At 53.7% G+C, this 26,443-nt stretch overlaps 1 protein-coding gene across 1 annotated transcript in view; it reads right to left on the bottom strand.

Annotated features, from left to right (window-relative positions):
• The window catches only part of GRIK4 (glutamate ionotropic receptor kainate type subunit 4), a gene marked incomplete at its 3' end in the record, with an annotated part of 105,022 nt that overhangs the window by 6,267 nt on the left and 72,312 nt on the right, over nt 1–26,443 (bottom strand). Inside the window, exons 8-15 of the mRNA XM_084301681.1 lie at nt 22,937–23,089; nt 22,057–22,161; nt 16,661–16,768; nt 15,736–15,939; nt 8,268–8,381; nt 3,362–3,471; nt 1,148–1,321; nt 633–798 (exon numbers count right to left, since the gene is read on the bottom strand). Of these exons, the coding sequence (XP_084157807.1) occupies nt 633–798; nt 1,148–1,321; nt 3,362–3,471; nt 8,268–8,381; nt 15,736–15,939; nt 16,661–16,768; nt 22,057–22,161; nt 22,937–23,089 (1,134 nt within the window). The remainder of the gene's footprint in view (nt 1–632; nt 799–1,147; nt 1,322–3,361; nt 3,472–8,267; nt 8,382–15,735; nt 15,940–16,660; nt 16,769–22,056; nt 22,162–22,936; nt 23,090–26,443) is intronic.

Here is a 26,443-nt window from a genome sequence, read left to right as displayed (position 1 = left end):
CGAGTTTGCACATGCTTGACTTGTGTGTTTTCAGTGCCCCTGACCCCTTGCAAACTCCGCTTTGCACCAGCACATTTCCATAAGCTGGCCTACCAGGGGACTGCAAACATTTCTTTGCTTATCCAACCTGAGGGACTCTCACAGAGAAGCTAAGATCACATCAAGCATGCACAGGGACATGGAAATACAACCACAAACGCTCGGTTGCTGAGGTCCACGCTATGCCATCGCTGACACATGGACGTGCACGGCTTTCTTACCTACGTGGTGGGGAACTCCAAACGTTAAGTCACTTGCTGAGTCTGAGCAGGAAGGTCTGCTCCTCTGGGGTGACCACAGATGACCTGAGCCTAGTCCTCCAGCATCCCAAAAGCATGCTGGCTGCTGCCTTACAAATCTCTGCCTTCCCTGGCCTCTGCTGTGCCACCTCCACCGTTTACCCCATCGCCACCCACGGTGGAATTAGCCCTGTGCGACCAAACAGCCAGGGAGCTCCCCAAATGTCTCCTCAATGCCAGAAACCAGGCTGCAACACACCAAAAAGAGGCCTGGCAGGCTGGGGCAGCATCCAAAGCTGACCAAAGGGTGCCCTCCGCACCCCCTGCCCCGCTTAGCAGAAGAATGGGGTTTACTTGGAAGAAGGTCATGCTGGAGCCGCCGTGGATGGTGCCGTACTCGATGGCTGTCTGGTCAGCCAGGTCATCCACGGATTCGATGGGGACATCCATCCGCTGCACGGTGAGGAAGGCTGCCAGGTTGGCCGTGTAGGAGGAGATGATGATCAAGGTGAAGGCCCACCTAGGGAGAGAGGAAGAAGAGAGGATGGTGAGAGACGGTGAGCTGAGAATAGAAACATTAGGGTTGGAAAAGCCTTCCAAGATCACCTCGTCCAACCAATGTCACCACCAATGTCACCACTAAACCATGTCCCCAAGCACCACGTCCTACCTTTCCTTGAACACCCCCAGTGATGATGACTCCACCACCTCCCTGGGCAACCCGTCCCAACACCTGACTGCTCTTTCTGAGAAGAAATCTCTCGTTTCCAACCTAAACTTCTCCACGGGCTGGGTTTGACCTCCATCCCCATCCCCTGCCTCCATCAGACCCCGAGGGCAGCCTTCCTTTCGAGGAGGGTTGACCTTACCAGACTCCACTGACGCAGCGCGTGGACAACGCCTGGGGGGCGATGGTGGAGCCTTGCTGCATGAAGCCCCCGACGGGAAACCACAGGCTGTTGCCGAGCGAGTACTGGTTGATGAGGAGGTTGCATCTGCCTTGCGAGCAGGGGTGGGGGCTGTACCACTCATATGGCGTCAGCCTGAGAGGAGAAATAACAGGTAGCTCAGGTAACTTGCCAGGAAACGGGGCACTTGGGTGAAAAACAGCAAAAAAAAATAAATGTTAAAAAAAAAAAAAGGAAAGCTGAAAAGCCCTAACTCTCCTGGAAGCAGATTTTTTTCTGAGGAGGAAGCTCTTTGCTGTCAGTTGATGCCCAGGGCTCAGAGCTGTGTGAAATGCCTGCTCTGTGATTCAGGAGCCAGAGGTCTTGTTGTGAGACTTGCAAAACTTTTGAGAGGCTGTGCTAAAACCTGGCCAAGGGCTGCGGGGAGGCTGAAGGCCTACGTGTGAATTTGTAACGCAGACAAGAGCAGCAATAATAATTCCAGAAGCGCATGGTCTCAATGCGGAATGGAAATCAGGCAGCTCCTGCTGTGTTTCCTGCCAGAGAAGGACCATCCAGGGGAAATTCCAAAGCAAAACATGTGAGATCTGGCCGAACATCATCATCAAGTAAGAGCTGTCACAAAAGGTTGCTCTAAGAAGGTCTGGTTGCCCCACGAAGGTCTAGGTCTAGGTCCCAGGTCTGGTTTGAAGCCAGGTGCTGGTGTTTCAAAGCACCACAAGCTTTCAGCACTCACAGGGATGGGACAGGGGTGGGAATCTGAAACAAATGACAGCACGTCACCGAAGTGATGGCAGCCCGGCTCTCGTTTTGGGCTGTTTTCAATGCTCGCTTCCCTGGTTGCTAAGAAAGTCGTCCAAATCCTACGCTGCAGTTCATTGTATCGCTGATGGTTAGCAGAACCGGGCAGCTTATTTTGGGGATACTGCAGTACAGCTGCAGGGCTGGGCCAGATTGTGCAGCATTTCACCCAAAAAGCTGTCAGCTTTCAGCCCTGCCTCTCCCATAACCTCCCATAACCTCACTGCAGTGCTGGTTATGGAGATTATTTCCTGAAGATTTGGTGCCGGGGCCCAGGACTGGCAGTAGGACAAGCACTGAGCTGGGACACTGCTCTGCAGTTTGCAGGGTCAGGAGCTCCTCACAGCCGAGCTCAGCATCCAAACCTCTGCCTCCGGAGGAATCCAGGTGAAGGCACCTTGCTGGAGGAGGATGTTTAAAATGAGGAGAGGGGCTGGAAGGGCACCACATCTCATTCAGCAGAGTGCCTGGCTGCTGAGGCTGTAACAGGGTTCAAAAGCAGCCTTAAAGCCCTGTCAGCATGATGACTTCAGCCATGCTAAGGGACCGAGTGACAGCACCGCTCCATTTTCGTAACGAGGACTTGGCATTAGCCACGTCCCGACGCAGTGCACCTCCACCTCGGTGTGCATCTCCAGCTCAGAGCCTACCTGAGAGCGAAAAGCCCTGCCTGTGGCACCAACCTCCAGCAGTTTGCCACGAGGTGAGGGCAGGCAGCCCTGCAGCACAGCCCCTGGGGCGCTGACCCTGGACCTTGATGGAAGACGCGCCGCGGAGAAGCGCAAAGCTCTCGGTGACATTTTTTAAGGCTGATTTAAATTAGTCATAGGGAAAATGAACTGAGAGCTGTCAGGCGAGGCTCTGCACGTCAGCTGGGAGGCTCTGGAGGGATATTAATGAACTTCCCTTTCTGTACACACTGCGTTTTGAAGGCCTGACACACGTCCTGCACTTCGCATTAAAATCTCTCAACGCATTCGCTGGCATCTGCCCGTTGTGGTCAAGACACGCCGCTCGGTTTCTGTCTTCCCATCCGAGAACCCACAGCCAGCAGCACCATTTGCACAGCCCCTGCCCTGATCCCAATCCCCTTCCCACTCTTCCCAGGCAGTTTTTGGCACCACGGGGGCCACGCACGCTCCTGTGCCCCCCAACCCAGCCATGCCCGTGGCCACCCAGCGCTGCCACCTGGTGATGCTCTCCCAGCAAAGTCCCCGTCCCCAGCTAGGAGCTGGGACCACCCTGCCCCTATTTCTGTGTCCCCTGAGCTGGTGGCCTTGGGGACGTGCCCACGTGCGGCCCCTCGCCACGGGGCTGGGAGCGTGACGCTAGATGGCACCGCGAGGAAAGGAAAGGCGGCGGCGGCCACATTACCGAGCAACCAAGAAGAGGACGCAGCTGACGGCCAGGTAGGCGAGCAGCATGAAGAGCCAGACGCCGGGGGAAAAGGGGTCCAGGAAGGAGAAGTAGCCAGGCTTGCGGCCCTGGAAGGGAAGCAAAAGTGAGTTTGAACTTTTTTTTTTTTTTTTTTTTTTTTTTTTCTATAAATCGAGCAATTCGTTCTAAAAAGAAGACAAAGAGACGCACTTGGCCTGATGGTGACAGTGGCTGGGAGTGACAGAAGGGAAATAAAATAAAGAAAATGGAGATTTGCAGAAGTCTCACAGGGGTGAGACACAGCCACGAGTGAGTGCGCCCTGCAGCAGCTCCCCGCTGGGATCCCTCTCCTAAGTCCATTCCCCCCCTACAAAAACAAGGGTTTTTGTTCCTCCAGGCAAACAAACAGGTGAATTGATGGAAAAGCATGAAAACCACAGCCCTCTCCTCGCTGGCAGGGCGTGCTGCACTGCTCGTATGGGGGATCTGCAAGGGGGGAGCCCACGGTCACCCACCAGGCTTCACACCACACGTGGTGGCTGCAAAGGGGCGCCCCTGGGTGCCAGCAGTGGGTGGGTGGGAGTGACAGAGTGGGGAGAAAACATCTTAATGCAAAAAAAAGAAAAGAAAAAAAACACCACCTTTTCAATATTTCTGGCTTGCTTTCTTTAGCCTTGAAATGTTCCTGCTGTACAAAACTCAATAAAATTATTACTTTTATCTCCGAGAACACGATATTTTTATCTTCGGGATGCGTCAGAGTTTCCTGCTTCTACCTCAGCAACACCACCTTGGGAAGGCACACCTTCCTCCTCCCAAAGTGCCTCCCAAGCTGCACAAGGACACTGCCACCACCGAAATCTCGTCGAGTTTAGCAACGTCGGTACAAAGGGAGGATCGATTTCTGGAAGTTTCTTGCAGGCTGAACACCTCCCGTTCTGCTGGGAGCATTTCTGCTGCCACCACCAGCTCCGTGCACGCGGCTCCTCTGCAGCACAGCCTCCTCAGGAGGGGAAGCAGGCGCTGGATTATCTCTGAGCAAACCCAGCACCACACGGGGGAGAGGCAAAAAGAGGGAAAAAGCAACAAGGGTAAAGAAAACAAAACCCCCCAAAGCTCTCTGTGCAGTCTGTAGCACCTCCATGGAGCAGAAAGTGTTTTGTTTAGGCACCATGCACATCTGATGCTACTCTCCCACCGTGTCCAGGCACCATTCATTGGGCTCAGCACTCCTCTTCGCTTACTGTCTCCTCCAAAAGGCTCCCAGCAAAAGCTCACAACTCCTAATGTGGGGCTAAAAGGTTGCATTAAGGCTGTGCAGAGTCAGTCCTTGCACCACAAAACCTCAGGCTTCAGGGTTTGGAGCCCTCATTTTTCTGTAATCCACTGCCTCCCTCTGCTCATGGCACACGTAAAGTAATAAACAGCAGCTGGTAACAAAAACCACCTCACTGCAATTGCTGTAGCAAGCCCGGTGCCTTGGGTAGACCAAAGCATTTTAGAAGTGCACTTAATCCCAAGGCAGTGAACGATTTTCTGTTTTCACAAAAGTCCCCAGGAAACATAGATGAGTTTTGTTTCCTTACACAGAGGCAAGAGGGGCATTTTAAATTCCCTTTTTTCTATAAAAAGACTGTTTTACTACTGAAATATTCCTACACTTATGCAAAAACTGAATTTCACAAGGTCTCGAAATTCTTCTGAAGACTGAGAAGTTGCTAGAAAAGGCAATAGTTGTTGCACAGAGACCTTCCTCTGACAAAAATATCTAGGATGCTGTGATATTCTCAGCTCCAGTCACCAGCTGGGACCGTAGTATCTCCGAAACCTTCTACAGCAAACTCTGCCCTACAAAGAACTCCACCGTAACATCTCGTCCTTAAGGGTGAGAGGAGCTGGAGGCTGGGATCTACAGTAGTATTTTCAGAGGTTGTGGCTTGTTAAGCCTCGTAACAAAAAGATGAGTTAGGATTTGGTGGTACAGACCTTCCCGCATCCATTTTCGACTCGTGATGCCAACTGGGAGCCAAGGGAGGGTGTTACCAAAGCTTCTTCAGCAACCACACAGCTCTCCTGAGTGCCCCACGCACCCCTAATCCCCTTCATCACCTAGAGCAAGGCTCGTTCCTCTGCCTCTCCCTCCACAGGGGTTTGCAGGCTCAGGAACGAGCTTGGGAAAGGGGAATCACAAGGTGGGAAGGCTCCTCCTGCCCTCAGCCGAGCAAACGGGAGCTTCTCCCAAAAGAAACCCATCTCCAAGCAGCTCATCCTTCCCTGGCATCCCAAAACCAGCAGGGAATTCCCAGGCATCGTCAGCGTCTCAGCCAAGGCTCCCTCATGAGATGCTCCTGTAGCAAAGTCCCTCTCTGTAATTAGGGCCTCAACGTCTCCTCCGTGTTTCCGGGGCAGTTTGTCAATAAATTATACTCATTAGGGAAATTGTGTTGGAAGCTTGAAGTTCCAGGCTTGGCAGCGAGTCTCTCCTGTGACTTGCAGCAGTAGTAGTTCTGCTGCTCTTCAGTCATTTCCAGGCTGCTGCTACATATTCTTTTCATTCACAGTCGTGGATAAGAATAAAGATATTCTGTTCCCACGGAGGGCACAAACTCTCTCTTATCTGTCTGTTTTGAAGATGGGATTGACAATATCTGGTGTCTGTCGGATATTTTTAGCAGGTCCCAGTACAGCATTGTTAATTGGAAGAGCTATTTTTCCTGGAATAGAAACGTTCAAAGTGCCCAATAATTTATGAAGACCTCCTGCAGATCCTCAGACGGAGGCAAGAGGGATTCACTCACCCTCTTTGGGGGTTCCTGGAAGTCCTCGTGCTTGGCCAGACAGGGGGTGGGTTTCTGGAGGGGGCAGATGTTGGGGTCAGAGCCTGACTGTGCAGGACATGCGGGGAAAAGAGGAGGAACCAAATGTCCTGCTGGGTTCAGCGGTGCTCAGGCTCATGGCAGACACTTTGAGCTCCTTGTTTGCCCCCCAGCACCACTGGGACAGCCTGGAGGGACTGTCTGGGGAGGAGCCGTGGCATCGGTGCCCCAATTCTTCCATCTCCTGCAGCAGTCAGAGAGCCCCTTCGAGCTCAGTTCACCTACCCTGAGCTCAGCTCTTCCCTCGTGCTCACTAAATCGATGCTTTCCCATCTCAGGGAGAGCACAGCAAAGGCTTTCAGGGCTGATGACCGAGGACCACGTGCAAGCTGGTCCCTCAATGTCCCTCAATCCCTTCCACAGAGGCAGGTGTGAGCAAAACCAAGTGTGTGCTACAAACAAAGCAGGCTCCCAACATACCTCCATGCAGGAAAAAAGCACCAGGCACCTGCCAAGGAGGACCTGTCATCACCTCCTGCCCTCTGCAGGGCCCACCAGGATGGGAAGGCAATAAACAAAGTGAGCCTTTTCTCCTCGCAGAAAGCCTATTAGAGCCCCCGCGTCAGAAATCCATACTTGATTATATCACAACGAGCGGAATTGAGAAAAATGACAGCCCCATTTAAAGCTGCCATCTTCGGTTATGTGTGATAAGAGACGCAGCGTGGTGGCTGGGCCGGGTGGGTGGGGAGGAGAAAAGGGGGAGAAAGCATTAGCAAGCGGAGTTGTATGGAAATTAAAATGAAATGTCATCAGGCTGGGAGGAGACTAGGGCACGGAGGCTACTCCTCGGCAAGAGATGCATTTGTGGTTATTTATTAGCCTCCGTCGGAGCCGCGCCGCGCCGAACATACGTCAGCTGCAATTTCTGACATTGCGGAGACGTCTGCTGGGGTGGGGAAGGGGAGGGAGGGGCAGGGCAGCCGCCCACAGCTGCTCTGCATACCCCATCCTTCCAGGAAAATGGGAGCGATGAGCTAAATGCATATTTACCAGGATACTGAGTTAATTCTGCCCAGCTCTCAGCCCCACTCCTCAGCACAGCAGGAGAAGCTGGGGACCCCCTGCCATGGGGTCCTCATGCCGTTCGAGGAGCAGGACCTCGCTCGAGGTTGTGGGGTTGATCGGAGGCAGAACACACATGGGACTCAATCCCCAAACTTTAAAACCCGTGTGAGAAAGTCAGGAGCTCGATTATAATCCCAGCCAAGTGATGCTGGCAGGAACACCCCCGGATGCACGGGGCAGCTGGCAGCAGGAAGGGAATGGTAGCAGGGCAGGGACAGTTGCTCACAGCTGAGCTGCCGAAGCTTAAAGGGTCTGGCTCCTTCTGATCGGTTAACTACTGATCCTAAATTCTGCACGTACCAGAAGAAATGGAATTTTAACTAGATTTTAATTACTTGTTTGTTCTTGGCAGGAGCAACTCAGCGCGGAGAGATGCGTGCGCAAGTTTGTTTATGCTCGTGCAGAACACTGCATCTCCAGCAGCCTCGCGAAGGGAGAGAGGGGGCAGGGAGAGGCAGCTCTAATTGTTTTATCCTTTTGGCTGCTATTGTTGAGCTGACAGGAGACCAGGACTGAAATTCTCAACCCATTCACCATCGCACAAAGCACGTTGCAAAGCCCCGGGTTGGGAATAGAAGGACGTCCCGTTGCGCTCACCTTCTGCAACACCTGGGAAATGGGGGCTTGGAGCTGCAAAGCCCCTCCTGGGGGCTCACCCCCGAAGCTGGTGCAGGAGCAAGGGTGTCTGAGAGCCCCCCTGCAAGGCAGCAGCACCCTGGGCACCTCCTGGTGCCCTTGAGCTGTGCCCAAGGAGGCAGCCAGCAGGGCTGGGGGTTCAGCAATGGGAACCGAAAGCACTGAGCTGACACGGGGTGAAAAAGAAAATAAATGTCCGGCACATTTGTGTTTAAATAGGAAAAGAAAATATTTTTATGAGTCATTCACTGTTCTTCTGTAACTAGGCGCGTTTGCATGCAAATAATGGAGGGACGTAAATGGCTATAAAATAAGTCGCTTACCATATGAACTCGGTAGAGAATGCTAATTCCCAAAGTCATGAATGGCTTAGAGAAATCAATCACCTTCTCCCGCTCCGCGGTAATCGTCAGCCCCGCCACTGCCAAGTCGGCTTTCTGGAGAGAGAGGAGAGCAGAGATGAGGACCCCGAGCCTGGGAAAAAGCAGGGAAGGGGGCACAGCACGCCCAGGGCCACGCACCCGCTCCTGGAAGGTGGGTGCCCCATCCTGATGGGACGGGGTGCGTTGCTGCAAGGCAAGACGTAGCTCTGGGGAAAGCAGCAGGAGTTTTCCTGGTGATGTCCGTGCTCACCCTGCGTGTATTGCACCCAGACACCCCAAAGCATAACCCAGCTCGCGCTCCGGACCACTCTTTACCTCTCTGTAGCTATGGGTTGCAGCCTCCCGCTTCCACAGCCCCCATTTAACGCAGCCACCCCCTTCCAGACAAGGCTGGTGTTACTTGCAAGCACCATAGGTAGGAAATCACAACAAAGCACCTTTATTGCTCACAAACCCCGAGCCATGAAGTTTACAAGCCTGCCAAACCCAGACTCCCGAAATTGCAGCTCCGACTCCAAAAAATTCGGAGGACTGGCGTAAAAATTTCCAGATTGCCTTGCAAACCAAATGAGGTGGGGAGGGCGGGGGGGGGGGGAGAATTTATTCCAACGTTAATACCCTTGTAATATAGATAAGGAATTTGAATTTTAAATATAATATTTATTACTGTAGCTCTTTTAATGTCGGTAATTGCTTTCTATAAAAATGAAACCTCCTCCATTCTCTTATACATTTGTTTGCCTGCTTTGCAGGATGGCAATTATGCATGTGGAAAGAAAGAAAAAGGGGAGGAGGGGGGGAAGAAAAGCTATTTGCACATGTTGTCCCCGAGTTTCATGAGGTCTGTGCAGAAGCTAAAGCACCATCAGGCCTGAAGACCCGATAAAATATGCGGCTTATCTCCCTGGATCCATGCCCTACTTGCAAATGCACCACTCAAAGGCATATTTGCTGGTGCACCGCTCGTGCCACGCTCTCTGCCCCTGCTGCTCTCGCTTTCCCGAGGAAAAAAACAGGGCCAAGTGCCTCCTGGCTGAGGTTTGCCCGTGTCTTTCGCTCCTGCACCCCCCCAAAAAACCACTTCGAGGCAGATGGGGAGGACGGGCCAAGAAAAGGCAGGAGCTGCAGGAGCAAAGGGCAGCCTTACTGCAGCCTGCAGGCAGGGGGAAAGGGGAAAGAAAAGCAAAGGATCAGCAAGCCTGCCCGCTAGCAGGTGAGGGGCAGGGGGCACGGAGAAGGTGATATTTCACAGGACGGCTTTATTGGACAAGCCCTCTGCTGGATTTTTGCAATTGTTTCCCAGCAGCTATTACGGGTTCCTGGGAGGTGCAGACGGGAGTGAGTTACGAGCTGGGGAGGATTTCTGCCTAGCCAGACGTTTCCCCACAGGGTTTTTAAAAGGCACCAGCAATCACAGCATCGCGTGTGAGCAGTTGAGCCCTCTGTAAACACCAGGAGATTACAAAGATGGGATCAATTCATCCGCAGAACATGGCACGTGAGGAATTTTATCCGCGGGGAAAGCCTCCAGCTGCCTAACCCTCTCCTGTCTATGTTAAAAGGGTTTGCAGGTACCCTTGTCCTGGGGAGAGCTCCGCCAGCAGAGCCCCTGGTGAAGATACAGCTCATCCTGACAATGCCTTTCCTCTCCCAGTTCTCCAAAAAGTGCCACGGGGTGCTAAAGGATTGGGTTGGAGCACCTGGAGAACTTGCCATGGGCACTGGCTGCATCTGCTGCCTGTGCTGAACGGCGTGAAGGCAATTACAGCCCATCTCCCTCTGCTCTTTCCCTGCCTGCTCAACTTTTGTCCTCCCAGGAGGCAGCAGCCGAGCCCCAGCCCCTTGCAGGCTGCTGGTACCCCCGCACGGCCCCGCTCGCCTCCTCCTTTGGCAGAGACCTGGCTGCTGGCGGCTTCGTCCGCGGCTCCACTCCCTCAGGCTCCCTCTCCCTCTTCCTCTCCAGGCTCAGAAGCGATGCAACTTCAGGGCTGCTTTCTGACAGCAAGAAACTTTGATCTGGGAAGGGCACACGGCGCTCTCCCTGCCTGCCCAGCATCCATTTCATGCTTTCTCCTTCGCCTCCTGATGTGCACCCGACGGGTGTGATTCACCGGGGTCAGCGTATCTTGGTTACAGGCAGCGCTGCAGCCCTCGGCTCTCTCCTCCCCTCCCCACCTGAACACGGGTAGGAGTTAACGTTTTATAGCCTGAACAATGCATTTTGGGGAAGAAACGGGGTTTTTCTTCGTGTTTCTGCGCTCCAGCCGCGTCCCAGCTCTGGGGGAAGGGAAACCAGGAGGCGAGGGATGGGGGGAAGAGGGGCGAACTCTGTGGGATTTTCAGCCATCGGCACAGTTGCAGCTATAAATGTCAGCATGAAATCAGCTTAGAAGAAGACCCAGAGCATTTTGGGGGTGGGAAGAGGAGCTCCTTTAACAAAGCACCGCTCAGGCAAGGCCAAAACTCGCACCGGGCGAGAGGAAAGATGTTAAACACGGAGGCTGAGCCGGGCTCCTGAGGAGGAACAACAATTAAAGCAGGCTGACGGAGGAAACTGCGGGGACTGCCAGTCCGGAGGAGGCAGCCGCCTCCTCGCTGCGGATGCTGACAAGGCTCATCTGGAGGCTAATGGTGATGAATGGGGCCTGACGTCAGGCGCAGCCCGGCCGGGAACGATCCTGACGAAATTCCCAAAACATCAGGGCCAGGTGGGTGGCCCTGCCGCAGCCCTGCTGCCGCCCACGAGCCTCGAGCCAGCGGGGAGAGTCCGAGCTGCACCAGGCTTTGGTGCGAAACACGCCTGGAGGATGGCTCCTGCAGCACAAACCTGGGATTTCTTGCAGGAGGTGGAGTCCCTGACTTCAACAGCACCTCGGCTCCTAAATCCCCTGGGCGCACAAGTGCCCTCCTCGCCGGCACTGCCAACAGCACACACTGTGGCCAAGGGCAGGGGGAGGTATTTCTTACTCTGTTCCCTCACCCTGAGGGCTGCAGACCTGTCTTGTGGCATGGTTTGGTCGCTGAATTACTGCACAGGAGCTATTTCGGGTTGTGCAGGCAGCCAGGGACGCACATTCTTGCATTTAAAACCAGGGCCAGGCGAGGGTCACTCAAAACTGTTTTTTTTTTTTGAAGGACATCTGTGAATTCTGCCGTATGCAAAGCGACAGCCTGAAAGCCCCGGAGGCTGCCACCCTCCATTAGAGGATCAGTAATGAGCGCAGACACCAGCCTCGGGTCTGCCTTCCCCCTGCACCATCTCTAGGGGCAGGAGGAGAAACTCTGCCAGGCGCTCCTGTGCCCTTGGCAAGAGCCAGCTGGGATGACACGCCGGGAACGGCGACCCCAAAAGCCACCCAGGGCCGGCAGGGACACCCACCCAGCTCATACCACAGCGATGTAAGCATGCACACCATGTGCAGGACAAGATCAGCAGCACACCACCGACCTCCACCATTCCCCCCCAGCACGTTGGCAGCCCCCCGGCGCACACAGACTCCCCCTCCCTCCCTCCCATCACCCACGCACAGCTTTTTCTTGCTGAACACCAACACCCACTGCAGGACTCAGCCAATTTTGGAAGAACTTCTCCCTCTTTTCCCCTTCCTCCATCCCCTACCCTTGGAGCAGCTGAGGAGAGGGCCTCGGAGCGCAAAGCACCTCCCCTGGTCACAGCAGCGGGGCTGGAAAAGCCTCACCCCAAAGCCTTGAAGTCCTTTCAGCCTTTGGTGTTGGGGTTTCTGAGCAGGAGGCATGGGATGCACAGCTTCATCTCCCCTGCTTTAAAAAAGAGCTTTAATTGCTGCTGATCTCAGCCAGATTCAAGCCACTGATGCAGAAGCCAAAGGCCCAGCACTGCTCCGCACCCCATCACACCCCAGATGGTGCTTTGCAGGAGGGGACATCAGGAGCTCACTGTCCCCAGCCCCTTTTCCCTTGATGCACCCTAAAACACCTCCTGCAGCAGCACCAGCCTCACGCCACCCACAGGACTTGTACCCACGGGCCAGCACTGCTGTCCCCGTGGCACCTGGTCCTTGTACCTAAATGCCCCCGCAGGGCCAGCTCCTGGTCCACGAGTCCTTATTTAAACATCAAAAGATGCCTGGGCAGCTGAAGAGGCTGCAGAAAAAGAAATCCAAGTCTGCATGGAGCGTGCTCCTGCCCGGGCTGTGCTGTCCTTCAGGTGAGCGTGCTGGGGGGTGGGATGAGAGGCACCTGGTGCTGGTGCCCAGCTGGGCAGGGCGGTGATCCAGCTGTCAGAAGGAGGCCTCACAGCAAAACCCCAGCATCACATTCCTGCGGGTAAAGCCTGCTGGCAAAACCACACCATCTCCTGTCAGCTTAGCTCTGTTCCCCAGGGGCAGCCCTGAGGTGGGTGCCCCCGGGGCACAGACACAGCTCCTCGGGAGGAGCACAGGGTGCTGAGCACCAGCAGCGTGCTGAGAGGCGAAGTACAGGCACCGAGCACAGCCACCAAGGCTCTCCGCTACCCAGACAGCAAGTAGAGCCGTGCTGGAACAAAGAGAGAGCTGTCACATCGCCTGGAAAATACACTCGTCGGCTTGTAGCTGACTAGCAAAATTCATTTCGGCTCGAGGACGTGCTGGGGAAGAGAAAGGGAAGACAAGGCAACCATCGGGGAGGCAAAGCCGGGCTCCGTACCGCGGCAGGAAGAAGTGAGGCGTAATTCTTCCCGTGCTGTTGTCCCCGAAGGCTCCAAAGGCAAACAATAGGCGAGAGGAAGATTTGCTGTTCCCCCTCGTTTGCTTGTTATGGATAGCAGGCGTGCAAGGTGTCAGCCCAGCTGCTGGAGGCTGAAGTTGTCCGTGCCAGACCCGGCGGGGCTATCGGGGAAGCCTGCTCCATCCCGAGAGCAGCTTTGCTGCCCTGCTCCCTCGAGGGATAGGATCGGTGCTGAGCCGCCCTGCCCCGTGTGCACAGAGCAACCGGTTAGCTTGGCGGTTTCCAAATTTGTGATATCTTCATTAAGAAAGGGGTTTGAGTCCTTCCAAGTGACTTCTCCCAGGCTGCATCTCCTTCTCCTGACCATGACGCTGACAGGGTTCCCGATCCCAGTACTGCTGACCCGGACCCAGGACCTCAGCAGCTCCTCCGCTAACCCCCAGCCATCCCATTCCTCGTGCTCCTCAGCTCCTAACGGGTTTTGTGAGTGGGTCAATCGGATTCATCCCTGTGAATTTGGGTCAACAACACACAGATGTTTGTACAGAAAGCGTCTCACTCGTACCACAACGCGCAATTAGCTGTAAGAGAATTCTCAGCACTTAGGGATGGATCAATAGCTGGTCAATCCAAAAGCAGTAATATAAAATGTTTTTCCCAGATAGCCCATAGCTGATGGTCCTGCACACTTACATTCACCCTGGTCAAAGCTCACAACACGAGAAGCTGATCGGGGTGAGGAAGGAATCCCTAATTTACAGTAACACAGCACTGCATGAAGAGTCAGGTGCAGAGCTTTCCTTTGGGGTAGGATTTGGGATGCTCTGACCCCAGTGGCAGGTTTGTGTCCTAACTAATGCCCTCTCTGTGCTCAGGACTGCACGGAGCTGAGCTGGAGGGAGAAAAGTGCCCAAGGAATGAATCCCCTGGCAGAAGAACTGGGTGGCCAACACATCCTCTGCTGCTTCTGCCTCCAGGTGGGATGGAGAGCAGCACGCACATGGCCAGCTCTGCCCTGCCAGGCCATCAAAAACTCGCTGAAACCACCCTTATAAAGCTTCTGAAGGGCCTAGAGAGAACAAAGCAGAGAACGCCTGTTCTCGTCTCTGATTTCTGATTCAGCCTCACACAGATTTTGCCAGCTCTGTCCTGCTGAAGCAGAAGTAAAAATCCTCCTAAATAAAGCTCAAGCTGAAGGAGAAACAAATTGTTTCTCTGTGAAGATGAAGTTAAAACACTTATTGCTACCAAAAAGCACCCTCCAGGAGCTCCCATCTAACGGGGAGGCGCTGCCAGGGCCAGCAGGCCAAAAACCCCAAAGGGCTGTTTCCCTTCCTCGCCTGCCCTGCTCACACATCACACCCCGCTCCTCCTCGCCTCCCAGAAGAACTGCTGCAGAAGCGTTTGACACGTAGTTGTGTGCGGATACACAGAGCGAGAGGTGGATAAAAACTGTGCCAATAGCCCCGAGCATTTGCAAACAGGAGGCTCCTCACCAGAGGAATCTCAGCTGGCACCGAGCTCGCGCTGTGAAGGGGCGACCGAGGAGGTGGCACTGGTTGAATGGGGACCTGAGCACGTATCCTGCCCCTCAGCACCTCGCTCAGCCCTGGAGCTGTCCCACCTGGCTTGGGACGCTCAAACGGAGCTGCTAAGGGGGGAGGGAGCATCAGCCAGGCCCCCTTTGCCTGCTGGGGGAGAAGCAGAGGGATGCTGGGGGGCATCATGGAGAGATGCTCGCCCTACAGGGATGGGATCGGGTTCTTGTTCCCCTGCTTTGCAGCAGGACACACCGCTGATGTAAGGGGAGTGATGGGAAGGCTCGGGTGCTCCTCTGGCACAGCACTGAGGATTATCACAAAGACACCTCCCCACGGAGCTGCCACCAGCTGAGAAGCTGTCACCGGGTCCTCGCAGGCACGGCGGTAATGACAAGGCAGCGCGGAACCCAGCGAGGAAGGATCGGTTTAAATGGCATCAATCTTAATGTTAGCTTTGGCTAAGCCTGTTTTACTAGGGATCTCGGAGCATTTCATCAGCTGTGTTTAAGCTCCGGGGAAGGAGCACCTTCAGCTGTGGAGGAAAACAAAGAGCAGGGAGCGGGGCACAGGAGCAAGAAGTTGCCAGACCCAGCAAAAGCAGGGGGCTCTCAGGCTACATCACTGCCACGGAGAGGAATCGTGAACAGAGCTCGATCCATGCACAGCGAGCAAACAAAAACTGTTCCTCTCCAAAAACAATACCAAAAGCTGAGGTGCTGAAATGAACCTGCCCAAACTTTTCTGGGTAGAAATGGGATTCTTACCCCCTTCCCTCCCCGTGCCTTTTTGCAAGTTTGCTTTGATTTCCACTGCCCACCCTGCCGGTACCTGCACATTTTCCTATGTCAAATTTCCATTATTTTTTTTTCCGCTGTGAAAAAAAAATAACCAAACACCACTCGGTGTCGAGCTGGGATCTGAGTGCAGGCAAAGCAAACAGCCTTGAGAGAGCCCAGGGGCCCTAACACCCGTCACGACTTCGCACAGTGTCACACTGACACAACAAATGCATTTACAGAGCCAGGAGAAAACACTGAAGAGGGATCCTCTGGTCAGAGCCTTGCACGCAGACGAAAACCCCCATCCATCCTTAGCCTCCTGGAGCACATAATAAAGCACCAGGCTTTGCCGTAGCCAAGTCCCACTGGAGCACGGCTAAAAGGAGCGGTTAATTCACTTACCCGAGCAATCAGCTCCCCGACCATCCCTGTCCACGTGCCGTTTGCCTCGGGGACTCCGTACACACCATCACCAACCAGGTGGATCTTGTAGTTGAAGCGCAGGATCTCGGCCAGCTCCTTCAGCATGTCCACGCAGAAGCCCTCGTAGCGGTCGTTGCCTTCCAGCTCCTGATGGTTCCACTTCAGCATTAAATAGGGGTTTTCCTGCATCGAAACTGGGCAGCTGTCATTCCCATCTTAGCCGGGGCGTCCCGGCAGCATGGAGCAGCGGGGAAGGGGCTCCCTGCCCGGGCTGGGATGCAAAATCTCTGGTATGGGGCACTTGGGATGATTTTTCCAGCTCGGCCTCTCTTTCAGCAAACTTAGTGGGATGTAAGGGAATAATGGCCAGAGTGCTTCGGGGTTTTGAGGGTCTTCCAAGCAGAAGTGTTGGAAAAAGTCATGGGTACCAGCCCAGCACCGGACAGGGAACTTCTATAAGGGTAATTGCCTGGATTGCCTGTACCTGTGAGGTCTTGGTTCATGAAAGTTGCACCCATCTTAGCCAATTTTAGTAATTTTTATGGGGAGCTGGGACAACTGTCCCTTCCAACTTACCAGCTGTACACAGAACAAGAACATCATTCAGAGATGAATGTAAAATGGCAACTTATCCCCATTCCAGCCCTCTCCCCAGCTGCTTCTGAACTCATCAAATATCATTTCCATATGAAACATCAACTTGAGTTTAATTACACTGTCATGAATTGTCCTCAGTGCTGTAATTAGAGATTTGATCGTCTGTTCTTTATGAAATCAGTGTGCAACACTGCATGCTGGGGGCAGAGGGGGGTAGGAGGAGAGAATAATATTGCAGCTGATTGACACCCCTAAGCACCGGGCTGGTGACGAGCTAATGGGAACTGTAGGTGACCCCCTCGCTTACCAGGATGGTGGTGACAATGAGCGTGGTGTTGAACAGACTGTCGGAGATGTTGGAGGAGAAGATCCTGTTGTCCATGCTGAGTCCTTCAGAAACGTGCCAGTGGCCGATCTGGAGAGAGAAGCAGATATAATAATGGAATTTACAGGACAAATCACTGTACGCTCCCACCATATGGCTCCGGTGACTGACAAGCATCCGGCTGGCCCTGTAAAAGGTATTTACGAACACTCCGTTACTGAGCATACTGATCAGGATCCTGCTCCCTTATGCCCCCTTGAAGAGCCTTTTATTGTCTCATTTGTAGACCTGCAGCTGAGAGAGGCCAGCTCGCTCTCCCTGAGACCCTTTCCTCTCCCTTTTTTCTTCTGCAGAGCCTCTCTGATCCCATCAGGTCCCAGCCCACCACTTGCTGAAGAGCTGGCCCAGCCAAAGTGCTCCAACACCACTGAAGCGTGGCTCGGAGAGGTGGTGGCTGACCCCAAAACGCACACGTGTCTTCACAGCTCCTCCATAAACGTGGGGCTCAAGCAAATCCTTTCCTGGCCAGGGCTTTGCCTACAGCACGATGGATGGTTGAGGACCTCGCAGTCACCTCCCAGCCCCTGTGCTGAGCCGAAGGCAGCCCAAAAGCACCGCCACCCCACTGGGGGCTGAATCGCCCTGCTTGCTGGAGCAACCCCTTGCAGGTAACACAAGAGGGGTCATTCCTCCAAGCTGCCAGCTCAGCTCCTTCTGCAGCATCAGTAAGTCCCTGCTAAAGGCACTCCCTGCAGCAAGGAGCTCTGAACATGCTGCCAGCACCCCTGCGGGCTGCACCCAGCATGGGGGCGCTGAGCCCCTGATGGGGGATGGAGGCACGGTGATGGCTGTACTGGAGCAGGTCTTGGGCATCCTGGTTGTACGGTCACACTGCAGGGCAGGACTCATCTCTGGGAACAAGAGCCTCAAACTGGGAATTTTCCAGTCTCTTCTCGGACAGGGAGCTCGCCCAGCTCTGCACCAAGGTGCTCGCCTCCTGCAGCGGCTGCTGAACACAACCCCTCTGCTCCACCTGCCTCTCTGAGCCTGGAAGCAGTCACAAACATCTCCTCGTTGTTTTTTCCCTCCCCTCTAGACTTCGCAAGCAGAGATTAGTGACAGATTAACTTTAATTTTAACAGCCTTCGCTCTTCTCTGACTCCTCCCTCCCCTGCTGGCATATTGAGACTAATTGACTGCCTCCTCCTCTGACAGCGCAGTGGCTTTGACCTTGCTTTGAACGCAGCACCGAAGCCAAGCACTGCCGTGTGCCGGGGTCCTTCCACCCCATCCTGGCTTGTTTGACTGTCCCCTCGCAGGGTGACAGTGCCACTAATTGTCTCCTCGTGCTGATCCACATCTGAAGCTTGACGTGGCAGGAGACGGCGGGGATCCTCAGCTCTCCCCCTTTTCCTGCAAGACGGATGTCAAGGTGATTTTAATCATCTCTATCTACGTATAAAGAGCCTCTGGAAAACAGAAAACATATTCATCTGCTGAGCGTGTTAGGCGATAATCAAACGCTCTGCCCAGACGTGGTTAAGATGGTTGTGGCGTTAAGGCTCGGGACTAGGATTTAGGAGTTTTTAGGACGCGGGAGTTTTTAGTGGAGGCAGTGATTGGTCTGTAAAAATACAGCAGGTGGAGGAGGCCCATAGCAAAGAGGTAGAACAGCTTTCGAAGCTAAAACGATAGCGTTAGCGCAAAAATAAATAGATAGAAAGCAGCCAGAAATAAACAGGCTGAAAAATCCCAAGGAGGGCTTCCAAGGATGGGAGGAGCTGAAGCAACGATGGCAGAGCTTTCCCGAGAGTGCAGCGAGGGCGACACAGCTACCTGGCTGCAAATTGGAGCTCGAGACCTTTGTGAGAGGGATTATAGCACATGGGGGAAGGTGGCAGCACGGCTCGGATGGAGAGAGCTCTGTATGTGCCCCCTGCAGCCCCCTCAGCACCTCCTGCAGGAGACCTTTCTTGATACAAGCCCTAGTGGACAGCAGGGAGCAAAGACCCTATTTCAGGGCGAACCAGCCCAAAAAGCAGCTGCTGGAGCCTGGGACAAGCAAGGACTTGACATTGCCCCGTCCCCACAGGCAGGAGAGGCCCCTCAAATCAGCTGCTCTGCACAAGGCATTACTGAGATCGCTGGCACTTAAAGATTTCTTATCTCCGGAGAAAATTACCAGCAGTTAAAGCAACGCAAGTGTGGCTCGCTCCCTTAATCCTTCAGCTGCTCCGCTCAGACACGGCCCCGTTAATGATGCCTGGGCTCGCGAGCTCCTCGTGGCACAGGATGACAAAAAGCCCCTCGCACTAATGATCTTAATGAAGTCTGCTGCTCGGTGCCCCGCGGGTCCGAATGGCAGCGAGAGACAACACGGCGAGACCTCTCCATAAACTTCAGGAGTCCCTAATTCTTTTACCTAAAAATTAAAGTAAAGCCAGACTTGAACGTGGATGTCTTACACCAGGCAGGTCTCCAGTGCAGCGAAGCCAGCTCCCCTCTGGGCTACGATTAGCAAGCACCGTCCTGAGGATCACATCCATCACCTCCCCTCCTCCGTGGCCTGCTCCCATTTCTCATCAGGTCTACACTTGGAGATCCTTGTCGGCACTGACGGGAAGGGGCTGTGCCAGTAGGAGATGTAATTAAGTGGGTACTGGGTACACGGTGCCTCCGCCAGCCCAGAAAGGAGGGAATTCATGGCTGCAGAGGGGGGTGGATAAGGGAATAGAGCAAACAAATGAAGGAAAAACCCTCAGAGGGCGCTGCACAAAGCTGCCAGGTGGCTGGCACTCCTGAAGGACACTGCAAGACGAAGGCAAGAGGGCAAAAGTCAGCAGGGGACACGCAGAGAGCCAGATACAGAAACCTGTCCAACCCTGGGGCACACACGCAGCCCCCCCAGAGCCCCCCTGTCCCCCAGAGGAGACAAATGACACCCGGCATCACCCAGGCAGGACGGATGGATGGTGTCTGGCAGGCTCCGAGCTCGCTGCCTCCTTGCAGGATCCGTCTCTGAACCTTTGCTAAAGAGGAGCAAGCCCCGCCGAGACCGCTCAGCCGCTTCTCCGTCAAAAAGGCTTGATGCGGCGGGGACTGCGGAGGGTCCCGGAGCTATCAGCTGGTAGCTCATCTGCAGCTCATCAACGCTGCAATTAGGCACCCCTGTCACTTCCACTGCTCCAGAGCTGGCTAGAGGCCAGGACATCGCAGCCAGAGCTGGGGACGATCTGCCCCTCGTGGGGCTCCAGCTCCCCCCTGCCTCTCCTCTCGCTTGCCCCCGGGGCCAGGCAAGTCCCAGCCCCTCTTCATTCCCTCTCGTTGAGCTGCCAAACCTCAGCTCGGCATTCAGCGCAAATCGCTGCCCAGCAGCCTGAGCGATGCGTTTTGTATGGGGAAAGAAAGGGAGAAAATAAAAAGATGACATTTACCGACTCAGTCCTTGTCAGATCTATGGATCACCGACACATTAATGAGCCTGTGCTTTATCGGGCATTCTGCGAGCAGAGAGCAGCTTTCATATGGCTGGGGAAAAATTTCCACTAGTTAAGCTAAATCAGGAAAAAACACGTTCGGTGCATTACATAAATGTATTAAGAATTGGATGTCAAAAAGCCCTGTCTCTCCTTGCCCAAAAGCAACAGCAAATTTTAAAATCTAAGTGTCTCTAATTTGTTTGCTGGCTGAGACCTGGATCAGCTTCAAGATTCGGTGAATTCTCTATCAAAGCTGATGAGCTGGAAGTCCCTGTGGCTTCGGTAGATGGAAGGAGAGAGGGTGGGAGAGAGAAAGAGAGAGAAATGGGCAGAGAGCGTGAGCTTGATTAAAAATAAGAAGGGAATAGGAGCGTTTCAAACGAGGGCCCGGACAAATCAGCTAATGCAACCCTTGGGAACAAGATTGCCCCCAGGATGTGAATGCCTGTTCCTTACCCTGTCCCCTCGCGATGGGTTTAATTAAATGATTTCTAATGATTTATTTAGTTATTTTCATTCCGGGAAGCCTGCTTGGCGAGCAGAAGATAACCACCTATGGCACAGTGGAGAGGCTGCAGCCTGCAGGGCTTCGGCTTCCCTCTGCAGCTGTGGAGGAGACTACAGCAGGGTCTGGGGTCACCGTCCCAGCTGGGTACATGGGTGACAGCCCCTAAAACCTGCGAGCAGGTCCCACGTGGCCCTGCTGCTAGGCGAGATCCTCTGTGGGGCTGCCTGAGAAGGGGAGAGCAGGTGGCAGAAAGGCTGCTGTGGGCAGACGGAGCAGGTTTTAGGCAGAAAAACTGCTGGGAGAGGGCTCACGGCCACCAAACACAGCGGGATGGGAACCAGGACCACCCTTCAACCCCAAAGCAAGCCTGCAAGCTAGGGAAAGGGTCAGTAGGGACAGCAGAGAGTGAGCCAGCACCCCCTGAAGTACAGGCAGAAACCTCGCACCTTCACCTGCCCAGGGAGGGGAGATCCAAGCAGGGATGCTTACTTGGTGATGGGGAGGAAAAGCCATCGTTTCTGTCACCCGAGTGAGGAGCTGAGCTACACGGGCAGGGCTGCCAGGGGTAATGCAGCTCTCAGAGCCCTCGTGGAGCTCCCCGAGCAGTGCTGCTCCAGGAGGACCTGCATACTTCACGCCAGCTCCCTGCCACGTTCGAGCACGTGGGAAATGCAGCAGTCGTAGCGAGGCTTACAGCATTTGCTTCCCTTGCTTCAGCTGAACGTAGGCTCCTGTTAATGCAGACGGGCTTGGAGCTGTCACTTTTACTCAGAGCGTGATGGGCTTGGGTAATGATTCAAAGGGCATCGGTGCTCCGAGAGATCCTGCTGTGGGGAGGATGCCAGCCTGAGCCCGGCTCACTCGGAGCCAGCTAAAGGCAGCATCAAAGCCGAGCTGTCACTTGACAGGTAAGGGCTGGCAGGCAACGTCCTGCCGAGGCTAAAGCTCACTGCTGCCAGACCAAAAGATTTCCTAAAGCCAGAACGCTCTGCTGGTGTGGGACAGGACAGTAAGACACAACAGCTTTTGTTCTCTGCCAGCATCTAGGGGATACAGCAATCTCCAAGAAAAGGGCAGCTGTAGCGCTGTCAGCATGGAAATAAGACAGACAAAAAGTCTTCTTTAAGGGCTTCATTTTTTTTTTCCCCTTTTTCTTGAAGGAGGTTTGGATTTACTAGTGAAAGCCTAATTCCTTGGGCTTGTGTCACGTAATCTCAACAGTTTGATGCCAGTGGCACCAAGCTCCGGCCCCCACAGCATCCTTAATTTTGACTGAAGACATCACTTGAAAAGAGAGAGGGTAATGGATAGAATAAGGACCAGTGCAGTGAGCCAAAATCCTGCAAGGATGCACCCAGCGCATCCCCAGCAGCCCAAACCACCTCCCTCACCTGTCGGAAGCCACCGCGTGTGTGCTGCAGGATTTTCAGGGCGTAGTTGGACCGCTGGCCTTTGCTGTTGAATTCGATGTGGCCGGTGAGACCTTCCAATTCTACCTGTCCAAGAGAGAGTGAGTTACAGCGCCCGTCGAGGTGGACACGCGCCCAGCCACCCTCCCGGCAGCGATGGCACAAGGCTGGTGTGGTTTTTGTGTTGCAAAGGGAGCCAAGGTGGGTGCCTGGCATCGCCGTGTGGACTGAACATCACTTGAGAGCTTCTCAGCCACAAGGGAAGCCGAAAAGCTTTGTGGTCTCTGACTATGGCTTCACGTGCATGGACTGAAGCAGCACAAAGTTCAGGTTCAGCTGGTCCTTCCTCCGGCAAAAAAAGCCCTCATGAAATTTCCTCATCTCATGGCATTTCAGATGCGCCCCAAATTGGCTCAAAACTCACGCTCGTTCTGCGTGGCCCAGCTCAGCTCTGAGGGTGAGATCGATAAACTCAGCCTGATCCTAGGGAGCACAATTCTGGGTTCAAAGGGACTCAAAGCCTTCCACAGGCAGCTCACCTCTGGCCACCGAGCTCTAAGCAGTTGCACTGCACAACCTCACATCAGCCCGAGTTCACTCAAAACAGAACTCGCATCGCTTAGAAACATTCCCACTTAAAAAAAAAAAATAATAAAAATTCATTGAACTTCAGGTTTTCTGTAGCAAAACCTGAAAAATGGAGTTTTCATGTATTTCCAAGGCTAGCACCAAACCAGCCCTCAGATCTCCTCTCTTTTCACTGCCAGTGCTGGCTTCAAACAGACGGATGCTGTGTGCCCGAGACCTGTGCCAGCCCCCACGTGCCCACCCCTCGCTGCCGGCGAGCTCCAGCCCCGCTCACCATGCGCAGGTAATTCATCAGGCTGGTGCCGTGCTGCCAGATCTGGGCAGAGCCGCAGGACAGGGGCTTCACGCCAATCTCCTGGCTCCGGTTCAGCTCCTGCACGGCGCTCACCACGGCGTAGACGGCGTCGAACAGCAGGGCGGAGGAGAGCTGCGGGGGAAAGGGAGAGAAAGAAACTCACTTTTTCTAAGCAAGCTCTGTTTTATTTTGGTCCTTCGGGGACACCCGTTCGATCTGCTGCCCCAGGGGAACCCTGCACCCACAGGAGGAAACACAACTGGGCTGCATCAGCCAGCGTTAGGGGCCAGAGGATCCTCCCTCCAGCACTGCTGTGAGTGCCAGATCCATGAGAAACGAGGATTTCATAGAGCTGTTTCCCAAACAACATCACCTTGGCTTTCTGGTGCAACAGAGACCGTCTTGTCCCATGCCACCGCCTCCAGCGTCCTGCTGTCACCTGCACTGCAGTGGCACTGCAATGTCCAGCAGCACAGAGCTCGCTCCCTCACCTTCCCACCTTTGCTCAGTTTGCCTTTAATCAGATTTCCTCGGCCATCCAGCCGCACAGACAGTGTCTTTTGCCCACACCGTCGTTCTGAGGGGTTTGATCTAGTCAATAATTGGCCGTTTGCTCCCTTGTGTTCACTGGCGTGGCTAAGATCTCACTTCTAATTATTGTCACCTCCTGACTCGGCTGGAATTAAGCTGTTGCAGCTCATTACTGCCAAGGCTATGATTTCCTCATGGGTCCTTCCCAAAGCATCCTTTACAGTTGCAGCTGTGGCCGGGGGCTCCTGTCCCCTGCCCTGCCCTCTTGGTGACTTCGGGCAGCTCAGCTGCAGCCTCGTGCCCCTTTCCTCCTCCGAAGCGTGCTCAGCTTTGTTCACTTCTGCCAGCTGCCTTGCGGGGACAATCTCACCCGGTTCAATCCTCCCCAGGAACCCTGGGCTTCAACCACATTGCTAATTTGGACAGAGCGAGCCCGACTTAACCCTGCTTGACCTCACGCAGACCAGTGGTGGAACCTCATCGACTGCAATGGCCTGGGCTTAGGCAGGTAACGAGCAGTGCAAAGCCTTAAAACATACAAGCAGACAGGAGTAAAAAGGCACGATTCCAGCCTAATGCCAGCAAAACCCCGACCTGTAGCTCTAACAGCACCCGTAATCCCTCCTTTTTCCAACTCCTGTCCCCTGGTACTGACTCACGTTTGCTCCATCTCTCCTCCTGCACGTACCTGATGCTCCTGCCTTACTCAAAGAGTATCCGGGCACCTTCCCGTGAGCCCCGAGCAGTCTTGGGTCTGATTCTCCAGTCTGTCCCATCCTTGGCCCCCGATCAGTGAAGCTCTTTAGCAAACATTTAATTTTGACTGTGGACTGAATCCCATTCCGGTTACACCACACACAGTTAGCAATTGCTTTCCTGGATCAGGAACCACGTTAAACGCAGTTGGCCAGTCAAAAATGTTGTGACAGCAAATGCAACCCCTGTGACATCAAAATTTCACCATCTCATACCAAATCAGGACATCGGCCCTGCACTTGTAATTGCCTCCTGCTGGGTTTTGATTTCCATTTTTTCCCGAGCAGTTAATGATCTCTTATTAGCTGGTGAGAGAGAGACTTGTAAATCTTGGTGAAGCATTTGACATTATTGACTGGAATATTTTATTCTCAGCCTCGAACAATTTGCTGGGATTTCAGGTGGTCCCCGTGTACTTTTCAAGCAGTTTAGGGAGTGGGGAGGGGGTTGTGATGCAGAAAATTGAGTCATCTCCATAGGGAACAAGGGGCCCTCCCGTGCCCTCAATGGACCTCTTTTATTATTATTGTTGTTGCTGTTAAATCCCTGTGCCAAATCTTCTCTGTTCTTCTGTTTCTGGCTTTTTTGGGGGTAGGTGAGTGCCTTCTTGTGGGGTTACCTGGGTGGTGACACCAGCTCCCTGCTTCCAGCTGCCTCCTACATGCCAGGAAATCCCAACTTTCTTCACGTCGCCCATAAAACCTCTCACTTCTTTCACGCTCTCATTGTCGCCAGCTTTGTCACTGTCACCACGAGCCAATTTGCCTGCTAACAAATCGATTCTCCTCCTCGCATCGTCTGATCCCTGCCGATCCCCGTTGGGTTTGCATGGTGTCTCTGCAAGGTCACGGCTCTGCGATGGGCTGCACGTGGAGGGCTTGGTGTGTGCAGCACCCCTGTGCCCCCATCTCCTCCTCCCCAGCGCCCTACAGCTCCTCGCACACTTTCCTCCCAACCCCAGATCCCCTCCAGGCACTAACCATGGGTTAAACATGGCTAAGTGAAAGACATCCCTTTATTTTCTAGGTACAGAAATCCCCCACATAAAGGCCATGTTTAAAGGCAAGCTGCTCTCCAGGGAAATGTGAGCGGCTTCGGCTAGTCCAGGTTTTGCCAGGCTTTTTTTCCTCTTTTCCTACTAAAACATTGTCATCTGTATCTTTGCCCCAAACATAACACAGAGAATTAAAGCCATTAAAATCCTGTGAAATAGACTTTACAATCTGGATTTTATTCAATGACATAAACACTTAATTACAAACATCTGTTTTAGCCTAAATTCTAATTACCTAATCTAGCCATCTGTAATTTGAATGATTTTCTCTGATTTCCTTTCTTTGCGATGTGATTAATGAGAATGGCATTAGAGCAAGCAGCTCCCTCCTCCTTCCTCAGATGCTTTCTCAGCTCCCTCAAGAAAGCCCTTGGATCCTGGAGCTCGCAGGAAACCTCCCTCCTGTCACTTCCAGCTGTTGAGCTTCCTTTTCTCTTTTTAGGAAGAGAAAAAGGGGACGTCCAGGACATGAAACCTTCCAGACTTCCACCAACACACTGAAGGAGAAGTGGATTTACCTGGCAGGTGCAGGAGGAGAAACACATCCCACCTGGGAATATTTCACCTGCCCTCCGCTCTGAATATTCACAGCCTCAGATACTTTTCTCATCACCTGGGGCATGGCATGCACCAAGAGCAGCCACACAACTGAGCCTGGGAAGCCTTCAGGCAGGTCCTGGGATGCTCCTGGGCTGAAGCAGCTGAGGATTGGGGTGGTGCAGCCTGGCTGAGCCCCCTCTCCAGATGCATCATCCTCTCCCTGGCCCACGAGGAAGCCTGTTGTATGCTGAACGTGCTTTAGGAATGAATGAAAGGAGCATCCAGCTGGCTTAGCACTGCACTGATGGGTGACTGAGGTTCAGGCTCACAAACCAAACAGCTCCATTCAGCTCTGAACTCATTCACTCTTCCAAAAAAAAAAAAAAAAAGAAAAAAAAGAAAAAAGAAAAGTGCTGCAATGAGGCATACACCTGCATCCTTCCACCTCCAGATTTTGCCGGTCGTTTAGGACAACACAGGGTAAGAAGGAGCAATGAGCTCCATTATTTCCCCATCACACCTGCAGCACTCCTCTGCCTATTGTCTTACATTTGTGCTATTAGAAGGAAAACTATTTTTAAAGCCTCGGAACAGTCCTGCAACCA

This window comes from Netta rufina (genome assembly GCF_964035555.1).
Source record: "Netta rufina genome assembly, chromosome: 25".
Classification (NCBI taxonomy): Eukaryota; Metazoa; Chordata; class Aves; order Anseriformes; family Anatidae; genus Netta; species Netta rufina.
The sequence above is the reverse complement of the archived record's forward strand: the minus strand, read 5'-3'. Positions and strand labels throughout refer to the sequence as shown.